Below are 24,138 nucleotides of genomic sequence, written 5' to 3' on the forward strand. Positions count from 1 at the left end.
ATTCATGTACCTACACATACATGTCCCCATTACCCATTCTCCTTATTCCCCCACCTGAGATTTTAAGACCAAATAATATTCTATTATATATGTAAATATGTATATGAATATATAGAGAAAGAGATCACACTTTCTTTATTCATTCATGTATCTATGGACACTTTGATTATTTCTATATCTTACCTATGACTGTCAAAGTGCTATTGTCTTTATGAACTGGTGATTTCATTTCGTTTGCTATATACCCAGAAAAGGAATTGTTGGGTCATCTGAAAGTTCTATTTTCATTTCCATAAGAAGGTCCATAATGTTTACCGTGATGGCCACACCAACCTACCCTCCCAACAAAAGTGTTTAAAACCTCCTTTTTTCTCCACTCCCTCACCAACACTTGTTACCTATTACCTTTTTTATGGAATCTGCCATGAAAAAGGTCAGGTGGTATCTCATCGTGGTTTTGATTTTCATTTGATTTTCATTTATTTATTGTTGCTTTTAGTGTGATATTCAAAACATCATTGACAAGACTAATGTCAAGGCAATTCCCCCTATGTTTTCTAGAGAATTTATGTTTCCTGATCTCACACTTAAGAATTTTCTCCTTATTCTGTATGGTATAACACAAAGATCCAATATCAATTTTTGATGTGGAAGTTCAGAGCACGATTTGTTGAAGACATTAACCCTTTCTCCATTACATCTTCCTCGTGTCCTTTTCAAACATTAGTTGACCATGACTGTGTCAGTTTATTTCTAGATTCTCTATTTTATTCCATTTGTCTATGCACTATTTGTATGTCAGTGTCATGCTGTTTTGATTAGTACACCTTTGTAATGTAATTTAGAATCAGGTAGTGTGATGTTTCAGCTTTGATTCGTTTTTCAATATTGCTTTGACTCTTCAAAGTCTTTTGTAGTTCCAGGTGAATTTTAAAGTTGCCTTTTCTAGCTGTTGAATAAGGGGAAGGAGAGAAAGGGTAAGGAAAAATAAGAGAGGGTGCTAGATTAATTAAAGTACAATATATTCACAGATAAAATACCATCACAAAACCCCCTTGAACAATGAACATACACTTAAACAATGAAGAGTAGAAATGTAAGACAGATCCTACTACAGAGAGGGTACTAGCAGGAAGTGGGGGGCTAATGGAGAGGGTAAAGGAGGGTGAATATGGTTGACGTACTTTTTATCACTGTATGAAGACAGAATATTGAAACCTCTGAAAATCATTTTAACTTGATTGAGAAGAGTAGATGAACCAAACCAAGGTACAGTGTAAGCATATATGGAAATGTCACAGTGAAACCCCCTGTACAACTAACATATGCTTTAAAAATACTTTAAAAAGAATCACTTTTTCTATTTCTGTAGAAATGTCTTTGAATTTTTGAGAGGAATTGTATTGAATATGTATGTTGTTCTGGGTAGCATAAACATTTAGCAATGTTAATTCTTCCAATCCAAAACCTCAGGATATCTTTCCATTTATTTGTGTCTTCTTCAATTTTTTTCACTAGAATTCTGTGGGTGTTAGTATATAGATTTTTCACCTCTTCACTTAAATTGATTCTTAAGTATTTTTATTTTATTTCTTTTATTTAGCAGTACTGGGGATTGAATTTAAGGCCTCATACTTGCTAGGCAAGCAGTTCACCACATTTTTGCTTTTAGGTTATTTTCATACAGTGTCTACTATTTTTACCAACACCTACCTTTGACCACAAAGCTCCTACCTGAGCCTCGTGTATAGCTCAGATCAGTCCTGTGCTGCTACTGTCTGTCTTATTGAGATGTGTGTGGTCTCACTGTTTGCTCAGGCTGTCCTTGAAATTTGCTCCATGCTTCCTCCTCCTTTCAAACAGCTATAATTACAATTCATGAGCCACTGCTCCTGGCATTATTTTATTTTTTGATACTATTGTAAATAACATTATTTTCTTCATTTACTCTTCATATAAGTTGTTATTTCTAAAAAGAAATGTGACTGATTTTGTATAGCCTTTATACTACATACTAATAATTCATTTATTAGTACAATAGCATTTACTACTTATTTTCCTGAAATGGAATGAAATTTGATATTTTTAACTTGATATATAGTAAGCACGCAGTAAACATTCTGAATAAACAAATTATGTAGACTTCTTAACATCAATTTTTGTAAAAATTTTTATTAGGATATACTCATTACATAGGGGGGATTCATAGTGCCAATTCTGATTAGACTTATGCTGTACATTGGTTAAATTGCCCCCCATCCTCTCTTCCCCTCAAACCCCTCCTCACCCCACTTAAAGTAATTGCAAGAGGTTTCTTTGCTCTATTTCATATTATATATGAAGTCCATAAACCATATACCCTCATCTTAATCTCCTTTATTCACCCTTGCCTGTCTCACTAGTACCACACACACACAAACACTGTATCCATTTTACAGACCTATCTTTCATTATTAACATTTAAGTTGATGTTCAAAGGGGTTTCTCTGTATATCCCCCTGTGGGTATACTTTATTTTGGTCAGAACAACCCCTTCCATTACGTTCCCTGACAACTTTACCTCCCATCCCCCATTCCAGTTTTCAATAACTTTCAACACACATCCTTATCTCCTCTATCTTCACAGATGTTATGTTTCATGACATTACTTATGCTCTATCATTCTTTTCTTTTCCCTCTTTGCCCAACTTCCATAGAGTAATAACACAATCACTAACATGTTCTACCTATCAGTTTGTATATGCTTGGTTTTGTATGTATTTATGTCTTTTGGATCTATATACCATATATGAGAGAAATCATGCAACCTTTGTCTTTCTGTGTCTGGATTACTTCACTTAACATGATGTCCTTCAATTGCATCCATTTACCTTCAAACCACATGTCATTATTCCTTATGGCTGAGGAAAACTCCACTGTATATATATAATTAATGTCAATATTTTAAAATATTTCTCACTGGTATGAGAAAGTGCTATATAACAAAGAGTTCAATACTCAAGCTTTGCTGAGATATTTTCTGCAACTAAATTTCATTCTCCCAAGTATTTTTGATGGGGACGAAGAAATAATACTAGATGACTGGAGTTTATCCCATTACACTGACATGGCCATGTTAACTGCAAGCTACCTAAAGAACTCAAGTGACAGCAGACATATGACCAACAATATCCATCACAAATTAGACTCAAATCAGAGAAAATTGACAACTTAAGGGGAAATCTAATGGGTAATTCTGTCCCATATTTCTACAGTGATTGAGTTAAATAATTCAAGGATTGCCTTTAAAAGAAAGAGAATGACAGATAGAAATGAAGGGAAAAGGGCAGATTAGGAGGGAGTAAAGAGTAGGAAAGCATTTTGTGTGAAACTGACTAGAAAGGCTCACCTGGAAAACAGGGTGTGTGGAAAGAAGAACCAAGATGGGAATAAGAACTTCTGTATCCAAGGTTTGGAATTGTGGACAAAGGTTTCATAATGGAGATGATAGAGTTGGGAGGTGATTAAAGGTTATAAAAACAAGAAAAGAAGAGGAATAGAGTCAAAATGGAATTGTTCTTGATTCAAGGTCTAGTAAAGAGGAATTGTTCTGTCAACATGTGAAAAGTAATAGATCTTTCTCTAAGGGCCAAAGATAATTTTCTTGGCTCAGTCATGCAATATATCCACCAGAAATATTCAAGTTCCAGTAACTCAAAAACTCCTAACAATCTCTTGGACAGCCTTACATTTTTCTTCAATAACCTCCCATGAAAAGGGATCCAGATAAAGGCCAGTTCTGGAATTTTCTCCTGAACCCTGAGAGCCCTCTAAGAACTGCTTCAATAAATGCAACCTCCCAGACAGACAGGACGGATGTGAGATCAGCGTTATGTGAGGAGGAAGTAGCTGGTGCAGAAAGGATCACTGACAAATGTCATATAAAGGAGATTTTTAATTAAGGCTGAAGTACTGTGGGTGGAAAGTTATAATACTGCTGACAGTAGTAATCTCCCACATCTTCACCCTGGAGGCTGCTGATGGCGAGAGTGAAATCTGTCCCAGACCCACTGCCACTGAAGTGGTCAGGGACACCGGATTCCCAAGTGGATGCCCAGTAGATGAGAAGTTTAGGAGGCTGTCCTGGTTTCTGCTGGTACCAGGCCAGGCAGTTCTTCTGGTTGGAGCTGGATAAAAGACTCTGGCTGGACTTATAATTGATGGTGACTCTGCCTCCTACAGATACAGCTGGGGAGGGTAGAGACTGAGTCACCGTGATTTCCCCACAGGCACCTGCAATCAGGAGAGGACAATAAATATACATACATACATATACACACAGACTTTATAATATGAACTTTGAAACATGTCATTTAAAATGCACTTTCTAATGATACAAGCCAATCCATAGTTAGGTTCATATTGGAAATAGTCATTACTTCCTACTACATCTTAAAAACCATTTTGTCTACTCAACAACAGATTTCTTTGAAGGAACTACAGCATTTAAGTTTCTCACCAGAGACCCATAGCAACAAGGTGATGAGGACTCAGGTTTGCAACACCGTCTTGTTGTCCCTGCCTGCCTAATGCAGTTCTGTTCTTATTGCAAAGGTGTCATTCGTAAAATTGGAGCAGTGGGACTGGGCTGGAGGGGCTATGCAAAGCAATCAGAATATACAAAAACAAATTGTGCAGGCAGTGGACTGTAAAAGTATCTGAAGTAAGATACCAAGAATATCAACACAGAAAGCATAATTGTGTGACTAGAAAGACACAGGAGTTAATTTAGAGTTCTAAGATTAACTTAGACTCTCTAAAACCTCAAACTGCTCGTGAACTAATGAAGAGCTCCTATTTTAAATAAAAAATATTTGGAAATGGATTCAGTGTCACAAAATTATGTGTTAGTGTTATCAGAGTAAAAATCCTGGTGAAATAATAAAACATTTTAGAAAGACACCTAAAGAAATAAAGGAGAATTTGGGGAGAGAGGAAGAAGGGAAGAAAAAGAGTAAGACAGAAAGTGTCTGAGGGGAGAGAGAGGTAAACAATATAAAAAACTACTGAAAAACAATTGTAAACCAAAAATTGTGTACAAGAAAAATGATACTTCAAAAGAAAATGCAGAATACTTTTAAGACATATAAAAGCTAAAAGAACACAGGATCTATAGTTTCACAGTGTAAAAAATGCTAATGTAATTCTCCAGGTACAAGGGAAATGACAGCTAATGAAAACCTAAATAACTCTGACAATGGCAAGTACAATAAAAATTTATGATTTTTTAATTTAATTCTATTTAACAGTTAATTGATTAGTATATTATGGCCTTTATAACATGTCAATGTAAAATGTACAAAAACAGCAAAATTTAAGATCTACCTATACAATCATGTTAAAAAGGAATGTTGAAGGGAATATTTCAGATCAGGGGAATCTAGATGAAAACTCAGTCTATATCAGACTATACTCACAGGCAACCACCAAGAATGTCCCCTGTGTTTCCTACATCCATGTATTCTTACCACTAGCATTAACAAAGTCCTATACACATTGAATAGGGCTTACTCATGCAATCAACACAATTCTGAGTGGTTTAAGAGGCTAGGACATTAAAGCCACTGTGGCTTCTGACTACTCTCTTTTGGATAATTTTCTCCAGCTGGATGTCATCTTATTAGAATACTCATGAAGCCCTATGGACAGGTCCACATAGTAAGATAAAGAAGTGCCTGACAACATGAACTTGCAAATGTCTGAGTGGGCCATTGCAAAAAAACCAATGAAGTCTTTTGATGGCTATAACTCTACCTGGTTATCTTGACAGATGTCTAAGAGAAACTTGAGCCAGAACTAACTAGGAATGCCATTCTCAAATTCCTCATAAGCCCTAAGAGTGTAACAGTAAAATTTTACCATATTGAACTGGTGGATTTCAGGGCAATATTTTTCAAAGAAATCACAGAGATGGACTTGTTAGTACATGTCTATAATCTAAGAAGTCAGGAGCCAAGGCAGGAAGGTCAATAGATCAAGGCCAACTTAGACTGCATAGTGAGACCCAGCCTTTTAAAAAAAACTCAAGGCAAAAGCCCCTGAGTAAAAAACACAGTACCACCAAAAACAAGAAGGAAGGCAGTTCCTAATTCTGAAAATCACCCAGGATCACTACCATCCCAAAATGCAAGGTAGGGAGAGAGAAAGTGAAGAGTTTCATTATAGGGACACTTTGTACCTATTGTATTATTTGGTAAAAGAATATCAAGTATGCATTGCCAACATATTGGATGTGAAGTGTGAGTGAAATAGAATATCAGAGAGCAATTGCTAAATGTGCTTAGGACTAAGAAGCCATAGAATTTGAAACAACGTCTTCTGAGAAGGGAAATGCCCAGGGAAAGCAAACTTGGAAGGCAGGTGGGAATTAGGACTTCAGGAGAAACACACTAGAATTATGAGATGCTGTCAACCTCCACCTGGCAATGCTGCTAAGGTGGATGTTTATGTGAGATTCTGAAGTTCAGAGAAGCAGTCTGAACTGGAAGAACAAATCTGGGACAGGAGGTAAGATGATTAGGCGATGAGTATAAGCAGGTGAAGGCAGACTGATAACTGGTAAGTAGCCCAGTAAGTGGAAGTGAAACAAACGAAGAGAAATAAGTATGGACTCCAAGAAGCAGCAGCTACCAAGGTAAGAAATGACCTAACAAAGGCAGTGTCCTTAAAATGCCTAGTCAGTTTTAAAATATAAAATTTATTTCCCTTTTTTTTTCTTGTGGCACTGGGGTTTGAACTCAAGGCCTTATATTTGCTAAACAAAAAAAAAATGTTCTGCGACAGAATTGGTTTTTTGAAGTTGTAGGCTGAGGTCCCATTTCTTTTCTGGCTGTCAACTCACAGGTCCTGGAAGATGCGCTCATTCCCTCAAACAGGCCTCCCTTTGTCTCCAACACCAGCATTAGAGAATCTCCCTCTACTAATCCTTTTCATGTCCTGAATCTTTCCAAATTTCTTTCTTTTACTATATATCCAGATTTTTAAGGGTTCTGTAATTTGATTGGTTTTACTCAGGAAATTTCCGCTCCTTAAAGTCACTGTATTTCATTACAGCTGAAAAGTCACTACTAAGAAACTGAATTTTTGTTTAACTGAATACCTGGGAGAAGGTATATTGATTCCAGGTAAGCACTGATGGCCTAGCAATACTAGAATTCTGTGTATATAATATCATTATTTTTAGTTTACCAAGTAATGATTTGGTCCTGTATGGTTATTTGGAACTGCTATTGTTCAGAGGTTTTAATTTTGGTTATCATTAAGTGATTTCAGAGGATGAAAGCACTACAGTTCAGCTGGCCCAGGAATTATGATGGCTTCCACACTTTTTCCTTCCATGCGTATCAGGCAAAACATGCACTGAAATGGTCTCAGTAAAAACATGAGCTAATTCTCACTAATTCACCACATGCTCTTATTGCCTGTTCTTAGATGAAAGATCAAGTGTGCTAGCAGATCTCCAATGTCTCCTAGCATCAGGCTTATGCCTGTCTGCCTGTCTCCAATATGGCTTCCCTCATTGACTTTACATTTTTACAGGGCTCTCCCTTGACCTTTACATGTCCAATATCTCCTTTCAGACATGAACTCCACTGGCTGCATTTGAGCCAGAGAGTGATGAATGTCAGGTAATAGAAAGTTAAACTGTGAAGTCAGCACAGATGAGAATGTACATACATAGAAACAGAACTCTGTGCTTCAGCAGAACACTTCCAACAACGTGACTGAACACCTAACTCAGAGACATGTAAGAATGAGAGGACCAAAGAGCAGATGATATCCTGGAGAGTTACTGTGGCTGTGAGGATTTATCTAATGTGAAGACAGGAATGTCCTGTGGAGGAACAGACAATTGAGTTAGTGTACCAGAGAGTAGAATTGTTATAACATGCAGAGCAGGTTGTGTGCTGTACTTGCCTACAGATGGTGGTTGTTGGGTGGGAAGGTGGAGTCAAATGATGGGAAGAGCAATAGAAATAAGTTTGATGAACTAAGCAAATGAGCTTGCATACAAATTTTCCGTGACCCTGTACCCTATGTGTAGAATAAAAATAAGGTGACAGATGAAGCATCAGCTTCTTCATTGCTTTCATACTGAGATACTGAAATAAGTCTGCGCCAGTTATTGCACTAGAGCACTGGCTAGTAGACAAAACATTAAAGATGCTTTGCAAGAGGAAAGGTGATGAACCATCCTCCCTGGAGTGTTTAGTGCATGCCGGTGGCAGGCAGAGGGCAGCAAGTGCCCAACTGTTTTTCAAAGTAACCTTCCAATTCTTTTCAACTTGCCCAGAGACTTGTGATCCTACAAATAAAGGTGTGTGGACCATTTAACTAACTAACCAAAAAGGAAAAATTTGTCTTCAATTTTATATTTTATATAAATATAAAATATTAAAGACATAAAATATAATATTAAGACATAAAAATTTATGTCTTAAATTTTATATTTTAGCATTGGAGGAAGGGCTCAAGTGGTAGAGCACCTGCCTAGCAAACATAAGGCCTTGATTTCAAACCCCAGTGCCAGAAAAAAAAAGTAAATTAATTTTATATTTTTAAACTGAAAAGGCATTTTGAGTACACTACCTTCGTTCTGAGATATCACTGTTAAGTCATTTCTTACCTCGGTAGCTACTGCTTCAAGGAGTCCATAGTTAGTTCTCTTCATCTATTTGACTTCTGCTTATTGGGCTATCTACCAGTTATCAGTTTGCCTTCACCTGCTTATACTCATCGCCTAGTGATCTTACCTCATGTCCCAGATTTGTTTTTCCAATTCTGACTGCTTCTCTGAACTTCAGAATCTCACATAAACATCCACCTTAGCAGCATTGCCAGGTGGATGTTGACAGCATCTCACAATTCTAGTGTGTTTCTCCTGAAGTCCTAATTCCCACCTGCCTTCCCAGTTTGCTTTCCCTGGGCATTTCCCTTCTCAGAAGACATTGTTTCAAATTCTCTGCTTTCTCAGTCCTAGACACATGAGCAGTCGTTCTCTGATATTCTATTTCACTCACACTTTGCATCCAATATGTTGGCAATGCTTACTTGATATGCCTTTAAAATACAACGAGAACCTGACTGTCTTTTAGTACAGCCATCAGTGTGTCAAGAGCCCTGAACTGGGAGACACAGAAGACCTGGATATGATTGTAGAAGGAAGTTAAAATACAACTTTTATTTTGTATTTATTTGGTAAGCTGTTTTAAAACTCCCAAATAATACAATAGGTACAAAGTGTCCCTATAATGAAACTCTTCACCTTCTCTCTTCCTACCCTACATTGTGGGATGGTGATAAATCCTGGAGGATTTTCAGAATAAAAACAACCTTCCTCTTTTTTTTTTTTTTTTTGGTGGTACTGTGTTTTGAACTTAGGGCCTTTTGCCATGAGTTGTTTTTTAAAGGCTGAGTCTCACTATGCAGTCTATCCATTTCCAAGTATTTTTTGCTTAAAATAGGAGCTCTCCATTAATTGACTAGCAGTTTGAGGTTTTAGAGAGTCTAAGTTAATCTTAGAACTCTAAATTAACTGTGTCTTTTCTGGTCACACAATTATGCTTTCTGTGTTGATGTTCTTGGATCTTACATCAGATACTTTTACAGTCCACTGCCTGCACAATTTGTTTTTGTATATTCTGAATGCTTTGCATAACCCCTCCAGCCCAGTCCAACTGCTCCAATATTATGAATGACACCTTTGCAATAAGAACAGAGCTGCATTAGGCAGGCAGGGACAACAAGATGGTGTTGCAAACCCGAGTCCTCATCACCTTGTTGCTATGGGTCTCTGGTGAGAAACTTAAATGTTGCAGTTCCTTCAGAGTAATCTGTTGTTGAGTTGACAAAATGGTTTTTAAGATGTAGTAGGAAGTAATGACTATTTCCAATATGAACCCAATTATGGATTGGCTTGTACCATTAGAAAAGCATTTTAAATGACATGTTTCAATGTTTGTATTATGAAGTCTGTGTGTATATGTATGTATGTATGTTTATTGTCTTCTCCTGATTGCAGGTGTCTGTGGGGACATCACGGTGACTCAGTCTCCAGCCTCTCTGGCTGCGTCTCTAGGAGAGAGAATCACCATCAATTGTAAGTCCAGCCAGAGTCTTTTATCCAGCTCAAACCAGAAGAACTACCTAGCCTGGTACCAGCAGAAACCAGGACAGCCTCCTAGAATGCTGATCTATGCAGCCTCTAACCGGGCATCTGGGGTCCCTGACCGCTTCAGTGGCAGTGGGTCTGGCACAGATTTCACTCTCACCATCAGCAGCCTCCAGGCTGAAGATGTGGCAGATTACTACTGTCTGCAGTATTATAGCTATCCACCCACAGTGCTTCAGCCTCAATCAAAAACCTCCTTCCTATGCCCTGGGTCAGTGATCCTTTCTGCACCAGCTACTTCCTCCTCACATAACCCTGATCTCACATCCATCCTATCTGTCTGGGAGGTTTCATTTAGTGATGTAGTTCTTGGAGGGTTTACAGGATTTAGGAGAAAATTCCAGAACTGGCCTTTTTTCTGGATCCCTTTTCATGGGAGGTTATTGATGAGAAATGTCAGGCTGTTCAAGAGATTTTTAAGTGTTTTTGAGTATCTGGTACTTGAATATTTCTTGTGGATATATTTTATGACTGAGCCAAGAAAATTAATCTTTACCATTTAAAGAAAGGGCTATTGCTTTTTACATGTTGACAGAACAATTTCTCTTTCCTAGACCTCCTTGAATCAAGAACAGTTCCCTTTTGACTCCTATTCCCCTGGTCTCCTTGTTTTTATAACCTCTAATCACCTCTAAATGTTAATCACCTCCAAACTCTATCATCCCCATTATTAAACCTTTGTCCCTTATTCCAAACCTTGGATACAGAAGTTCTTATTTCCATCTTGGTTCTTCTTTCCACACACCCTGCTTTCCAGGTGATTCTTTCTAGTCAGTTTCACTCAAAATGCTTTCCTACTCTTTCCTCCCTCCTATCCTGTCCTTTTCTCTTCCCTTTGTTTCTATCTGTCATTCTCTTTCTTTCAAAGGCAATCCTTGAATTCTTTAACTCGATCACTACAGATATATGGGACAGAATTCCCCATTAGATTTCCCCTTAACTTGTCAATTTTCTCTGGTTTGAGTCTAATTTGTGATGGATATTGTTGGTCATATGTCTGCTGTCACTTGAGTTCTTTAGGTAGCTTGCAGTTAACATGGCCATGTCAGTGTAATGGGATAAACTCCAGTCATCTAGTATTATTTCTTCGTCCCCATCAAAAATACTTGGGAGAATGAAATTTAGTTGCAGAAAATATCTCAGCAAAGCTGAGTATTGGACTCTTTGTTATATAGCACTTTCTCATACCAGTGAGAAATATTTTAAAATGTTGACCTTAATTATATATACACAGTGGAGTTTTCCTCAGCCATAAGGAATAATGACATGTGGTATGAAGGTAAATGGATGCAATTGAAGGACATCATGTTAAGTGAAGTAATCCAGACACAGAAAGACAAAGGCTGCATGTTTCCTTTCATATGTGGAATATAGATCCAAAACATATACATGCATACAAAACCAAGCATATATAAACTGATAGGTAGAACATGTTAGTAATTGTGTTATTACTCTATGGAACTTGGGCAAAGAAGGAAAGGAAAAGAGAATGATAGAGCATCAGTAATGTCATGAAACATAACATCTGTTAAGGTAGAGGAGATAAGGATGTGTGTTGAAAGCTACTGAAAATTAGAGTGGGTGATGGGAGGTAAAGTGGTCAGGAAGAGTAATGGAAAGGGTTGTTCCGACCAAAATAAAGTATACCCACAACGGGGATATATAGAGAAACCCCTGTAAATATGAACTTAAATATTAATAATGAAAGATAGGTCTGTAAAATAAGTTCAGTGTTGGGGGAGTACTAGTGAGACGTGGAGGGTGAACGAAGGAGATTAAGATGAGGGTGTTTGGTTGATGGACTTCATATATAATATGAAATAAAACAAAGAAACCTCTTGCAATTACTTTAAGATGGTGGGGAGGGGGCTGATGGAGAGAGAGGATAGGGGTGATCTAACCAATGTACACATAAGCTTAATCAGAATTGGCCCTATGAATCCCCCCTGTGTAACGAATATATCCTAATAAAAATTTTATAAAAAATTGATGTTAAGAACTGTACATATTTGTTTATCCAGAATGTTTACTCAGTGCTTAATATGTATGAAGTTAAAAAGATCAAATTTAATTTTATTTCAGGAAAATAAGTAATAAATGCTATTAAACTAGTAAATGAACTTTTAGTATGTAGTATAAAGACTATATAAAATCAGTCACATTTCTTTTCATAAATAACAACTCATATGAAAAGTAAATGAAGAAAATAATTTTCTTACAATAGTATCAACAAATAAAATAATGCCAGGAGCAGTGGCTCATGACTTGTAATTATAGCTATTTGAAAGGAGAAGGTAGTGTGGATCAAATTTCAAGGACAGCCTGAGCAAACAGTGAGACAACATCTCAACAAATTAGTCAGGCAGTAGTGACATACAAGTAATCTCAACTATTTATGAGGCACAGGTAGGAGCACTGTGGTCAAAGGTGGGTGTTGGCAAAAACAGTAGACACTATATGAAAATAACCTAAAAGCAAAAATGTGGTGAACTACTTGCCTAGCAAGTGCAAGGCCTTTAGTTCAATCCCCAGTACTGTCAAATAAGACAAACAAAATAAAAATACTTAGGAATAAATTTAAGTGAAGAGGAGAAAAATCTATATACTGACACCTAAAAAATTCTAGTGAAAGAAATTGAAGAAGACACAAATAAATGGAAAGATATCCTGTGGTTTTGGATTGGAAGAATTAACATTGCTAAATGTTTATGCTAAACAAAACAACATACACATTCAATTTCTCTCAAAATTTCAAAGACATTTTCACAGAAATAGAAAAAACAGTTCTTTAAAGTATTTTTAAAGCATACTTTAGTTTTACAGGAGGTTTCATTGTGACATTTTCATATATGCTTACAATGTACCTTGGTTCGGTTCATCCACTATTATCCTCCCTCACCCCTCTCCCAGTACATAAAATGATTTTCAGAGGTTTCAATGTTCAATCTTCATACAGTGATATAAGGTACATTAATCATATTCACCCTCCTTTACCCTCTATTAACCCCTCCCTTCCTGCTAGTACCTTCTCTGTAGTAGGATCTGTCTTACATCCCTGTTCTTCATTGTTTAAGTGTGTGTTCATTGTTCAAAGGGGTTTTGCCATGGTATTTCATCTGTGAATATATTGTACTTTAATTAATCTAATGCCTTCTCCTTCTTTTCCTTACCCTTTCTCTCTGTCCCTTTATTATTCAAAAGCTAGAGAAAGTAATTCTAAAATTCACCTGGAACCACAAAAGACTTTGAAGAGTCAAAGCAATATTGAAAAAACAGAATCAAAGCTGAGGCATCACACTACCTGATTCTAAATTACACCAGAAAGCTGTAGTAATCATGACATCATGACACTTATATACACCTAGTGCATAGACCAATGGGATAGAATAGAGAATCTAGAAATAAACTCACATGTTCATGGTCTACTAATTTTTGAAAAGGGCACTAGGAAGATGTAATGGAGATGGGTTAATGCCTTCAGTAAATCGTGCTGTGAAAAATGAATTTCCACATCAAAAAATGATATTGTACCTTTGTGTTATACCACACAGAGTATGGAGAAAATTCTTAAGTGTGAGATCAGGAAACATAAATTCTAGATGAAAACATAGAGAGAATTGCCTTGATGTTAGTCTTGTCAATGTTGTTTTGAATATTACACTAAAAGCAAAAATAAATAAATGTGATTCAATCAAAGTAAAATATTATGTACCCCAGTGGCAAAAACACAATTAAGAAATAACCCAAAATTTGGGAAAAAATGATTGCAAACCATATATCTCATAAATGGTTAATATCCAACAATAGAGGAACTCACATAACTTAAGAGCAGAAAAACAAATAATCTGAGTAAAAACAAATAGAAAAATGACCTGAATAAACATGTCTTCAGAGAAGGCATATGAGTGACCCTCATATATGTGAAAAGGTGGACAAAATCATAAATCAGCAAGGAAATGAAAATAAAAACCACTATGAGATACCACCTAACATTTTTCATGGTAGACTCCATAAAAAAGTAATAGGTAACAAGTGTTGGTGAGGGAGTAGAAAAAAGGAGGTCTAAGGGAGGGTAGCTCGGTGTGGCCATCATGGTAAACATTATGGACCTTCCTATGGAAATGGAAAACAGAACTTTCAGATGACACAACAATTCCTTTTCTGGGTATATAACCAAAGGAAATGAAATCACCAGTTCATAAAGACAACAGCACTTCAACAGTCATAGATACGATATGGAAATAATCAAAGTGTCCATAGATAGATGAATGAATAAAGAAGATGTGATCTTTTTCTCTATATATTCATATAAATATACATATATAATGGAATATTATTTACTCTTAAGATCACAGGTGGGGGAATAAGGAGAATGGGCAATGGGGACGTGTGTGTAGGTACACGAAGTTACAGGTATATGGGATGAATGAATCTAGAGATTTAGTGTACAACATGAGGAGTATAACATATTGGTGATGTTGATAAAATTTACTTTATTTGATATTTTTGCTAAAAGAGTAGAGTTTTAGTGGTCTTGCAACAGCACATAAATGGGTAACTATTTGAGGTGGTGGGTACGGTCATCATTTGAAAATAGCATCAATGCCATGTCAAAATATACCAAAATATGCTGCACTCCTTAATATATTTGATGAAAAACAAACAATTAAAATCTAACTCCTACAAATGCATCAGTAAACATAAAATACATAATATTTAAAGTGCTATGATCAGAAGGGATACAAGGTTGGATCAACAACGAGAAACATTTTCACAATTGATCTACCATAGATATTCATGGAAGGGTGCGCTGGAAGGCAAGCTTTAATTAAAGTCTCAACAATGGTGAGAGAATGACCTATAGGAATTTATCTCGGGAATACTATTGTATTTGGAGAAGCAGTGCATTTCTGAGGCAGGATAAGAACCAGTATGTTGGAGAAATAGAAGGAAGCCAGTATTGCGGAAGTAGATAATACTAGGGCAATAGTAGTGAGAAAAAAGTTAAAATGATAAAGAGGAGGCCACATTAATAAGGGCTTTGGAGGCTACTTGAAGGATTGAATAAGTAGACAGGTTTTGAATAGAGCAGACGTGATTAGATTCACAGTTTAAAAGGATCTTCAGGACCAGTGGAACAGAATAGAGGATCTGGATGAATCCACACAGCTATGCCCACCTTATTTTTGACAAAGGCACTAAAAATATCCAATGGAGAAAAGACAGCCTCTTTAACAAGTGTTGTTGGAAAAGTGGTTATCCATCTGGAAAAAATGGAAACTTCTTGATCCATGTTTATCACCCTGTATTAGTATCAACTTAAAATGGATCAAGGACCTTAATATCAGACCTGAAACTCTGAAGTTGATACAGGAAAGAGCAGGAAACACTCTGGAACTGATAGGTATAGGCAAGGACTTCCTCAATAGAACCTCAGAAGCTCAACAACTAAGAGAAAGGTTGGACAAATGGGACTTCATAAAACTAAAATGCTTCTGCACAACAAAAGAAATGTTCTTTAAATTGAGGAGACCATCCACAGAGTGGGAGAAAATACTTGCTAGCTAAACATCAAAGGACTGATAACCAGAATATACAGGGAACTCAAAAAACTAAACTCTCTCCAAATCAATGAATCAATAAAGAAATGGGCAGCTGAACTAAACAGAACTTTCTCAAAAGAAGAAATTCAAATGGCTAAAAAACACATGAAAAAATGCTCACCATCTCTAGCCATAAAGGAAATGCCAATCAAAACCACACTAAGATTCCACCTCACCACTGTTAGGATAGCCATCATCAAAAACACCATTAACCTTGTGTGTTGGCAAGGATGTGGGGAAAAAGGAACCCTCGTACACTGCTGGTGGGAATGCAAACTAGTGCAACCAATCTAGAGAAAAATTTTGGAGGCTTCTTAAAAATCTAAACATAGATCTGCAATAAGATCCAGTAATCCAACTCATGGGGATATTCTTAAAGGAATCCAACACAGATTCCTCCAGAGACACCTGCACACCCATGTTTATCGCAGTACTATTCAAAATAACCAAGTTATGGAAACAATGCCCCACTACTGACAAATGGATTAACAAAATGTGGTGTTTATACACAATGGAGTTTTACTCAGCCATGAAGAAGAATGAAATCTTATCATTTGCAAATAAATGGATGAATCTGGAGAACATCTTTCTGAGCAAGGTTAGCCAGGTCAAAAGACCAAAAATCATATGTTCTCCCTCATATGCAGACTTTAGATCTACAGCAAATACAGCAATGTGGTTGGACTTGAGTCACATGATAAGATAAAGTCACATACCAATGTGAGGTATGGGGATAGGTAAGAAACCCAAAACATGATAGTATTTGATGTCCCTTCTGCAGAGGAACTGATACAGAAACCTTAAAGCAACTGAGGTCAATATGAGAAGGGGATCGGGAACTAGTGAAAGGTCAGTTAGAGATGAATCAACTTGGGATATAACACATTTGTTCATGGAAGCAATGCCAGGAATCTCTCTGTATAGCTTTCCTTATCTCAACTAGCAAAAACACTTTGTCTTTCTTATTATTGCTCACACTTTCTCTTCAACAAAATTAGAGATCAGGCCTGGCAGAACAGATTCTGCCTGGAAGAGAGGGTGAGTGGGGGAGAGGGGGAGAAATGGCCCAAACAATGTATGCATATATGAATAAATGAATAAAATAAAAAAAAGGATCTTCTGAGGAGGGGTATGTATAGACAGGAAGCAACAATTAGGAGGCCAGTGCTAACTTTCAATCTGGATGGCTTTGGTACATGGAGTGAGCACTGGAAGTGTTGGAGACAGAGATTAACAATTTGCTGATGATGTTATCCAGGGGTGTGAGAGAGAAATTTCATGATAATTCTTCTATTTTTCCTGGAGTAACTGGAAGGGAAGCCTTGGCATTTGTTTAGGTAGAGCTGACTGGGACAAGTGATTTTGGGAAGGAAAAACAGGAATTCATTTCTGGACACTTAAGGTTTGTGATGTGTGTCAGACCTACATTGTGGTTGTCGAGTAGACTGTTGACTACATAAGTCTGAAATTCAAGGGAGAAAAATGCATTGGAGATTGAAATCTTATAACTACGGAAACAAGTGTGGAACAGATCAGGAGCCCAAAGACAGATCAGAGAGAGGGGTGATGAAGAGGAACAAGAAAATTAATTTGAGAAGGAGCAGTGGGGATGGAAGAGAAGCAAGAGAGATGTGTGGAAGCTCAGTGAAGAAATTGTTTTAAGGGAGAGTGTGTTGCCAACTCGTTAAATGCTGTGTCTTACCCTAATTATATGAGGACTGGGATGTGACCATTGAATTTGGAATGTGTGAGTCTCAGGTGACCTAGAGTTGAGTAATTTCATGAGATAGTTGTATAGCACCTTGAATAGGGGAAAGCTCCAGGAAGAAGTTTGGAGTTTTGGGGATGGTGACTAGAGACAGCTCTTTCAATGAGCTTTGTAGTAAATAAATAAATAACTATTTCATGCCTGGAGAGAGATGAAAGTTTCTAGCAGTTATTTAAAAAATGGTGTTTTCATGATTGTGAGTGATGCTAAAAAAAGAGGAAAATTGATGATTTGGGAAAGAGAGGGAGAAATGCTACGATATGTTCTTGAGTAGACAAGAGTTATGGGATTATAACAAGTGGCCTCATGTGGTGACTATCTGCTTATGTATTGTTGGTTCAAGTTTCTGATTTTTTGAATTGGACATTGTGAAAGTAATATGCATTCAGTGGAAGCCATAATTTGAATTTTTAATTTTGATCTTCTCCCAGGTGAGAGCTGTATATTACAAAACTCTCTGATGATGCTGAGCAGCAGTGACTTGCACCTCCCAGTCAGCCATGTGGGAAACAACCATCTTTTTATAGTGTGCTGTGATGCTGTTTTTTAATTATATATATGTACATATTCTTGTATATATACATACATATTATATATACATACATATTCAATCCCCTAACACTTGTTTTCACCTCCCATTATTCCCCTTGACAATATTCCCCTTTTAGAATCATGATCTCCACATCCATCCATTTTTCTGAAAATGACATAATTTCATTCTTTTTCATGATTGAAAAATACTCCATTGTGTATACATACCACATTTTGTCCATCTGTTCGTTAGTTAAGGGGCACAGAATCTGATTTATAATGTGACCTTTTTGAGTTGTGCCACAATAAACATGGTGTGTAGGTGTCTTTATTGTATGCATTTTTAACATTCCTTTGGACATATGCCCAGGAATGCTATGGCAGGATCATAGGACAGTTCTACTTTTAGTTTTTCTAGAGAACCTCTAAACCGATTAAATTGTGGCTCTTTCTGCCAAAAATATATAAGGGTCTCTTCCCCACCTTCCATATCCTCACCATCATTTGTTGTTTGTTTTCTTTATGAAACCATTCTGATTTGCAACATGGATTTTTATTTATTTGTTTATTAATTTATGTGTATTGTGATAGTTCCATGAATGCACATAGTGTATGTTGATCAAATTCATACCTTCTGTCACTCTTTCTTATTCTTGTCTTCCCATTTCAAACAATTTTTAACATGTTTCATTATTCTATTTTCATACATGCATAATTACTTTGATCATATTTGTCCCCATAACCCTCTCTTTTCATCCTCTGCCTGGTTCCCTCTCTCAAACAGTCCTGGTTTTATATTCATATCATTCATCTTCTTGTAGGTCTAGATTCTGTATATTATAGAGAACATGCAGTGTTTTTCTTTCTCAGTTTGGCCTATTTTGCTTAACCTGGTTATCACCAGTTGCATGTATTTTCCTTCAAATGAATTAATATTGTTCTCATTTATGGTTGAATAATATGTATGCATATATGCCATATTTTCTTTATTCATCAGTTGATGGGCACCTAGCTTGATTCCATAGTTTCACTATTTTGAATGGTACCAAGATAAATATGGGTATGCAGGTATCCTTATTGTATGCTGACTTACATTTCTCTTCACAAGAGTAGCATTAAAGGATTATAAGGTAATTCTATTTCAGTTTCTTGAGGAATCGCCATAATGAGTATGGATTTCCTCATGGCTGTATTAATTTGCACACTCATGAATGTATTAAGTGTATTTTCATGAGTGTATAAGGATGTGTGTCAACCAACCCAGCCATCATTACCAGTATTTTTTTGTTTGTTTTCTTGATGGTTCCATTCTGACTTGGGTGAAATGGAATATCAGTGTTTAGATTTATATTTCCTTTGTAGCTAAGGATGTTGAACATTTGCATCAAGTATTTTTTGTTCATGTGTACTTCTTTTCAGAATGTCTGTTCATTTGTCCATTTATTAATTGGATTGTTCTTTTGGTTTCTAACTTTTGGAGCTTTTTTAAAAAACATATTCTGCATATTATTTCTTTATCCAGTGAAAACTGTCAAAGATTTTCTCTCATTTTGTACACTGTCTCTTGATTCTGGTAATTATGTAGTTTGCTGGGCATATTTGTTGCAAACTTATTTGTCAATACTTGCTTGTATTTCCTGAGCACATGGAGCTCTAGCCAGAACGTTGTTATTGCAACTCTGTCTTCAAGTATTTCCCCATCTTTTCCTGTAGTGGTGCCAAAGTTTCAGATCTTAGATTAAGGTCTTTGATGTATTTTGAATTGATTTTTTACACTGTGATACATGGAGATCTTGCTTCAGTCTTCAGTCTTCTATTTCCAACATCATTTATTAAAGATTCTACCATTTTTTCATTCCCCTGTCCTCTTGGTTCAATTTTGGTGGATCAAATATATCAAGAAGTTTATCCATTTCATCTAAATTTTTCAGTTCATTAGAATATAAGTTTCAAAGTATTCCCTCATGATCCTCTGGGTTTTTGTTGTTGTTCCATTTTCACCTCTAATTTTATTAATTTGGGTCTTTTCTCTCCTCCTTTTTTGAGATTGGCTAGGGTAAGTTTGAAGCTACTTTGTCTGCTGTAAGTATTGGTACTCCTGCCTCTTTTCAGGGGCCATTGGCTTGGCAAATCTTGTCCAGCCTTTCACCCTAAGCCAGTGTTTATTTCTGTCAGTCAGATGGGTCTCTTGTAAACAACAGATTGTCGGATCTTCCTTTTTAATCCATTTCGCCCAGTGGTGTCTTTTGATGGGGGAGCTGAGTGCATTAACATTCAGTGTTAATATTGATGGGTTTATGGTGATTCCTGTCATTTAGTTGTTTTTGGTGTTTAAGGGTTTGATTCTGTGCAGTCAACTCTCTGATTGCTTTCTTTTCTTCTCCTGTTGTTTGATGTCTCCCATCCTCTCGTGGTTTTGTTTGCTTTCATCTTCTGTGTGCAGAATTCCTTGTAGAATCTTCTGTAGTGGTGGCTTGGTGTTCATATACTGTTTTAGTTTTTGTTTATTGTGGAAGATTTTTATTGCTCCATTAATTTTGAATGATAGTTTTGCTGGGTAGAGTATCCTAGGATTGAAGTTATTTTTTCTCAGTGCCTGAAATACCTCATTCCATGCCCTTCTTGCTTATATGTTTCCATTAAGAAATCTACTGTTATTTTGACGGGTTTACCTTTATGTGTTATTTGTTTTTTCTCTCTTACAGCCTTCAATACTCTTTCTCTGTTCCCTACTTGTTGTTTTGATGATGATATGCCATTGGGAAGTTCATTTTGGTGTTCTGAAGGCTTCCTGTACCCAAATGGGCAAAACTTTCTTGAGATTGGGAAATTTGCTGTTAGTGTTTTATTGAATATGTTATGCATTCCTTGTGCCTTTTCTTCTTCAAAGCCCACGATTCTCATTTGTGGTCTTTCAATGGAGTCACTGAGTTCTTGTATTTTTCTTTCAACACTCTTGAGTTGTTTGACTAAGATTTCTTCAGTTTTTTCTTTAATTTCTATTTTATCTTTGAGCTCTGAGATTCTGTCTTCCACTTGTTCTAGTCTGTTGGAGCAGCCTTCCAGTGAGTTTTTTGTTTGACTATAGGGACTTTTAATTTTCAGGATTTCTGTTTGATTCTTTCTTCTGAGGTTTTCCAAAATGTGATCAACTCTTTTTTTTTTAACAGTTTGTGTAGTCCTGTTTAATTCATGTATCTTTTTTTTGATAGTGTCCTTTGTTTCACTTTGGTTTTTGTTGAGGTCCACTCTAAGTTCCTTTATTTGTTTCTGTGTTGCCTCATGTTCTTTGTTTTTGGTGTCATGAAATTTCTTGAGTGGATCTTGTACATTTTGGTTGACCATGTCCAATATCTTCTCCATGAATTTCTCAAAGATTTCTTCATTGATGGTTTTTTTGTGGGCATTGCTGAGTTCTTTTGTTACATTTATTGTTGTTTTGTTGAGGTCAAGGACTGGGTATCCATTTTCTTTATTTCCCATGGAATTCTGTATTGAATTATTTTTTGAGGAGAGTGGTTTCCATCCCTTTTTCTTCTTCCCTTCCCTCCACTTTGTGCTGTACAACTATATTTTTAGAAGGCTAGTTGGTGGATTTGATTGTCTGATTTCTTTCCCTGATTTAATTTTTGTGTTGTTGCTGACTTCATTGCTTGCTAGGTTGACGTGCCTTATCTGAGCCTGGTCTGAGGTATAATTTAGCATTAACAAGTTCGCAGGCTTAATGCCAGATCAATTGTTAATGTAGTCTATGGAAAAGCCCTTGGTGATAATAGCTCTAAAGAGTTGGAGTTGGGGAAGGTAGTGGTTATTAAGCCAGTTATAGAGGATTTGGTACTGATGGTACTAAAAAATAAGGCAGTGGGTGGGAAACAGAGTGGGTGGGTGGGTTTAGAGTTTTGGGGGTTGCTGGGTTTTGTGGCCCTTGTGTATGTTTAGGTATATTTCTGTTGCTGTAGTGGAGGGGGTTTGTGTCAGGTATTGCAGGGGCTTGTGTTGTGTGCATTTAGTACAGTAGGCTAGTCAGCAGGTGGTGAGTGTGCAGGTGGAAGGGATAGTGTGGTTACAGGTTTGGGGAGGATGGTAGAGGAAGGTGAAGACAGGGGAAAGAGTGGTTAAGAAGGGGCAGGAAAAGTAATTGGGAGGGAGAACAATGGATTGTTGTATGGGAGAAGGAGGGAGAGTGAAGAGGATGAAAATGGGGACAAGAAATTGTGATGATGGAGGTAATAATTCAGGGATTAAAAAAAGAGAAAGAAAGAAAAAAAGGAACACAATAATAAAAAAAATGAGGTTCAGGAGTCTGGTTTAGTTCTGTCTATTAATAAATGTTCTGGAATTACTCCTTAGGTGTCCAATTCTGGTATTTGTGTTCAAGTGGAAGCTCTGATGTTGTCTTACCACATGACTGACTGGCTTGTGAGTGGTATTTGGACCTTCTGTCTACAAGATTGGAGTTGTAAGGTGAGGTAAGATTTCTAGCTCATGTAGGGAGGGTGATCACAGTTGTTTTCAGCAGGTGGCAGCTGGGGTTTTCTTCAGGGGAGTGTCTGATAGGTCAGCTCCTCTCCCAGCAAGGTGGGGCAATTCAGTTTTTTTTTCAGATTTTTAAAATAACCTTTATTAAGTTAACATGTGCATTACAGGAAATAAACACATGAAGCATCATCCATAGTCAAAAGCAGTACAGTTGGACTGTCCTAAATCCTGTGTGTACACACAAAGATCCACTTTAGGTAACTGAGATCATACGGTCTGTGTCATGCTTTTCCACACAGGCAATTCAGTTTTGAGTATTGCCCTCTGTCCTGGATATGGGCTCTGGGATCCACCTACTGCCCTGCTTTGGGAGGTTAGTTTCCCTGTCTTAGCCTTTATGACTCTCCAGATCTCTGCTGGGTGCTGGTGTCTCCTCTAGGCAGTTGGCTTGTCAGGCCATCTTCACTCTCAGCCTTTACTGCTTTATGGTGCATCACTGAGAATTCAGTGCTCAGAGCTTAGTTCCTTGCTACAACCTTGACATGTCAGCAGTGAGAGATCAGCTTTTTGCCCCTACCTAGTTCTCCAAGGAGGGTTCAGCATTCCACTCCCCCTGCAATGTTGGTGTTAGATTACAGTTCATTGTTTATCACTTTCGGTTTTGCTGGAGTAGGGGTTCACTCTGCCCCTGTGATGCGCTGGGTTATTTTCCTGGGGTTGGGGTGAGTAGAGGAGTCGTGTGTGGTGTGTGATGCCCATCTGTATCTTCTGCATTTTCACACAGGCAGCTTTGGAGCCAGCAGTTCGGGAGAAATGGTGTTATTTGGGGTGGCATAGGAAGGCTTTCTGTGGGTTAGGATTCCAGGATGTCATGGGGTTTGACTCTGATTATTGGGAGAAGAATGAAAAGAAAAGGAAAGAAAAGGAAAAAGAAGTGGCTACAGGCTTTTTTTCCAGGGCCAGAGCTGGACATACCTTGCTACTTGTGCAGGGCAGGGTTTTCATGGCTGTTAGGTGCAATCAAAGACTGATTTAAGGGTCATTCTGAATTTTATCTGCATCTAATGTGGTTGTGGTTATTAGTCTGTCTAGAAGCAACCAGAAGTACCCAAGTATGGCTCTTGCATCTTAAGGAGTTTTCAGAAGTCATGGAGCTTAGGGGATCTGAATCCCCCACTTAGCCACCATTATTTCCCATGCTTTTTCTTTTTAAATGTAGCTGGGTGCACTGATGTTTGGCATATAGAGATTAAGAATTGTTTTTCCTCTTGCTGGATTGCTCCTTTATGTATATGAAGAGACCTTCACTGTGTCTTCTGACTAATTTAGGCCTGAAGTCTCCTTTGTCAGTTATGAGTATCCTACACCTGCCCACTTTTTGGGTGTGTTTGCTTGGACGATCTTTTTTACTCTAAGCCAGTATTTCTTTTTCATTGAAATGCATTTCTTGTAAGCAACAAGTTTTGGAACTTATTTTTTATTCCAACTCACCATTCTGTGCCTTTGATTGGGGAATTCAGGTCATTAATGTTCACTACTAATATTGA

General features: G+C 37.2%; 2 gene segments (V, D, J or C); one reads left to right on the plus strand and one right to left on the minus strand.

Moving 5' to 3' along the window:
- LOC109699244 (immunoglobulin kappa variable 4-1-like) overlaps positions 1-24,138 on the minus strand; it is a 935,238-nt gene that overhangs the window by 333,836 nt on the left and 577,264 nt on the right.
- On the plus strand, positions 9,738-10,774 carry LOC109678723 (immunoglobulin kappa variable 4-1-like). The segment is given in 3 exon segments: positions 9,738-9,835; positions 10,061-10,421; positions 10,765-10,774. Coding segments are annotated over 3 exon segments (420 nt in total).

Source organism: Castor canadensis, chromosome 12 (genome assembly GCF_047511655.1).
Source record: "Castor canadensis chromosome 12, mCasCan1.hap1v2, whole genome shotgun sequence".
Lineage (NCBI taxonomy): Eukaryota > Metazoa > Chordata > Mammalia > Rodentia > Castoridae > Castor > Castor canadensis.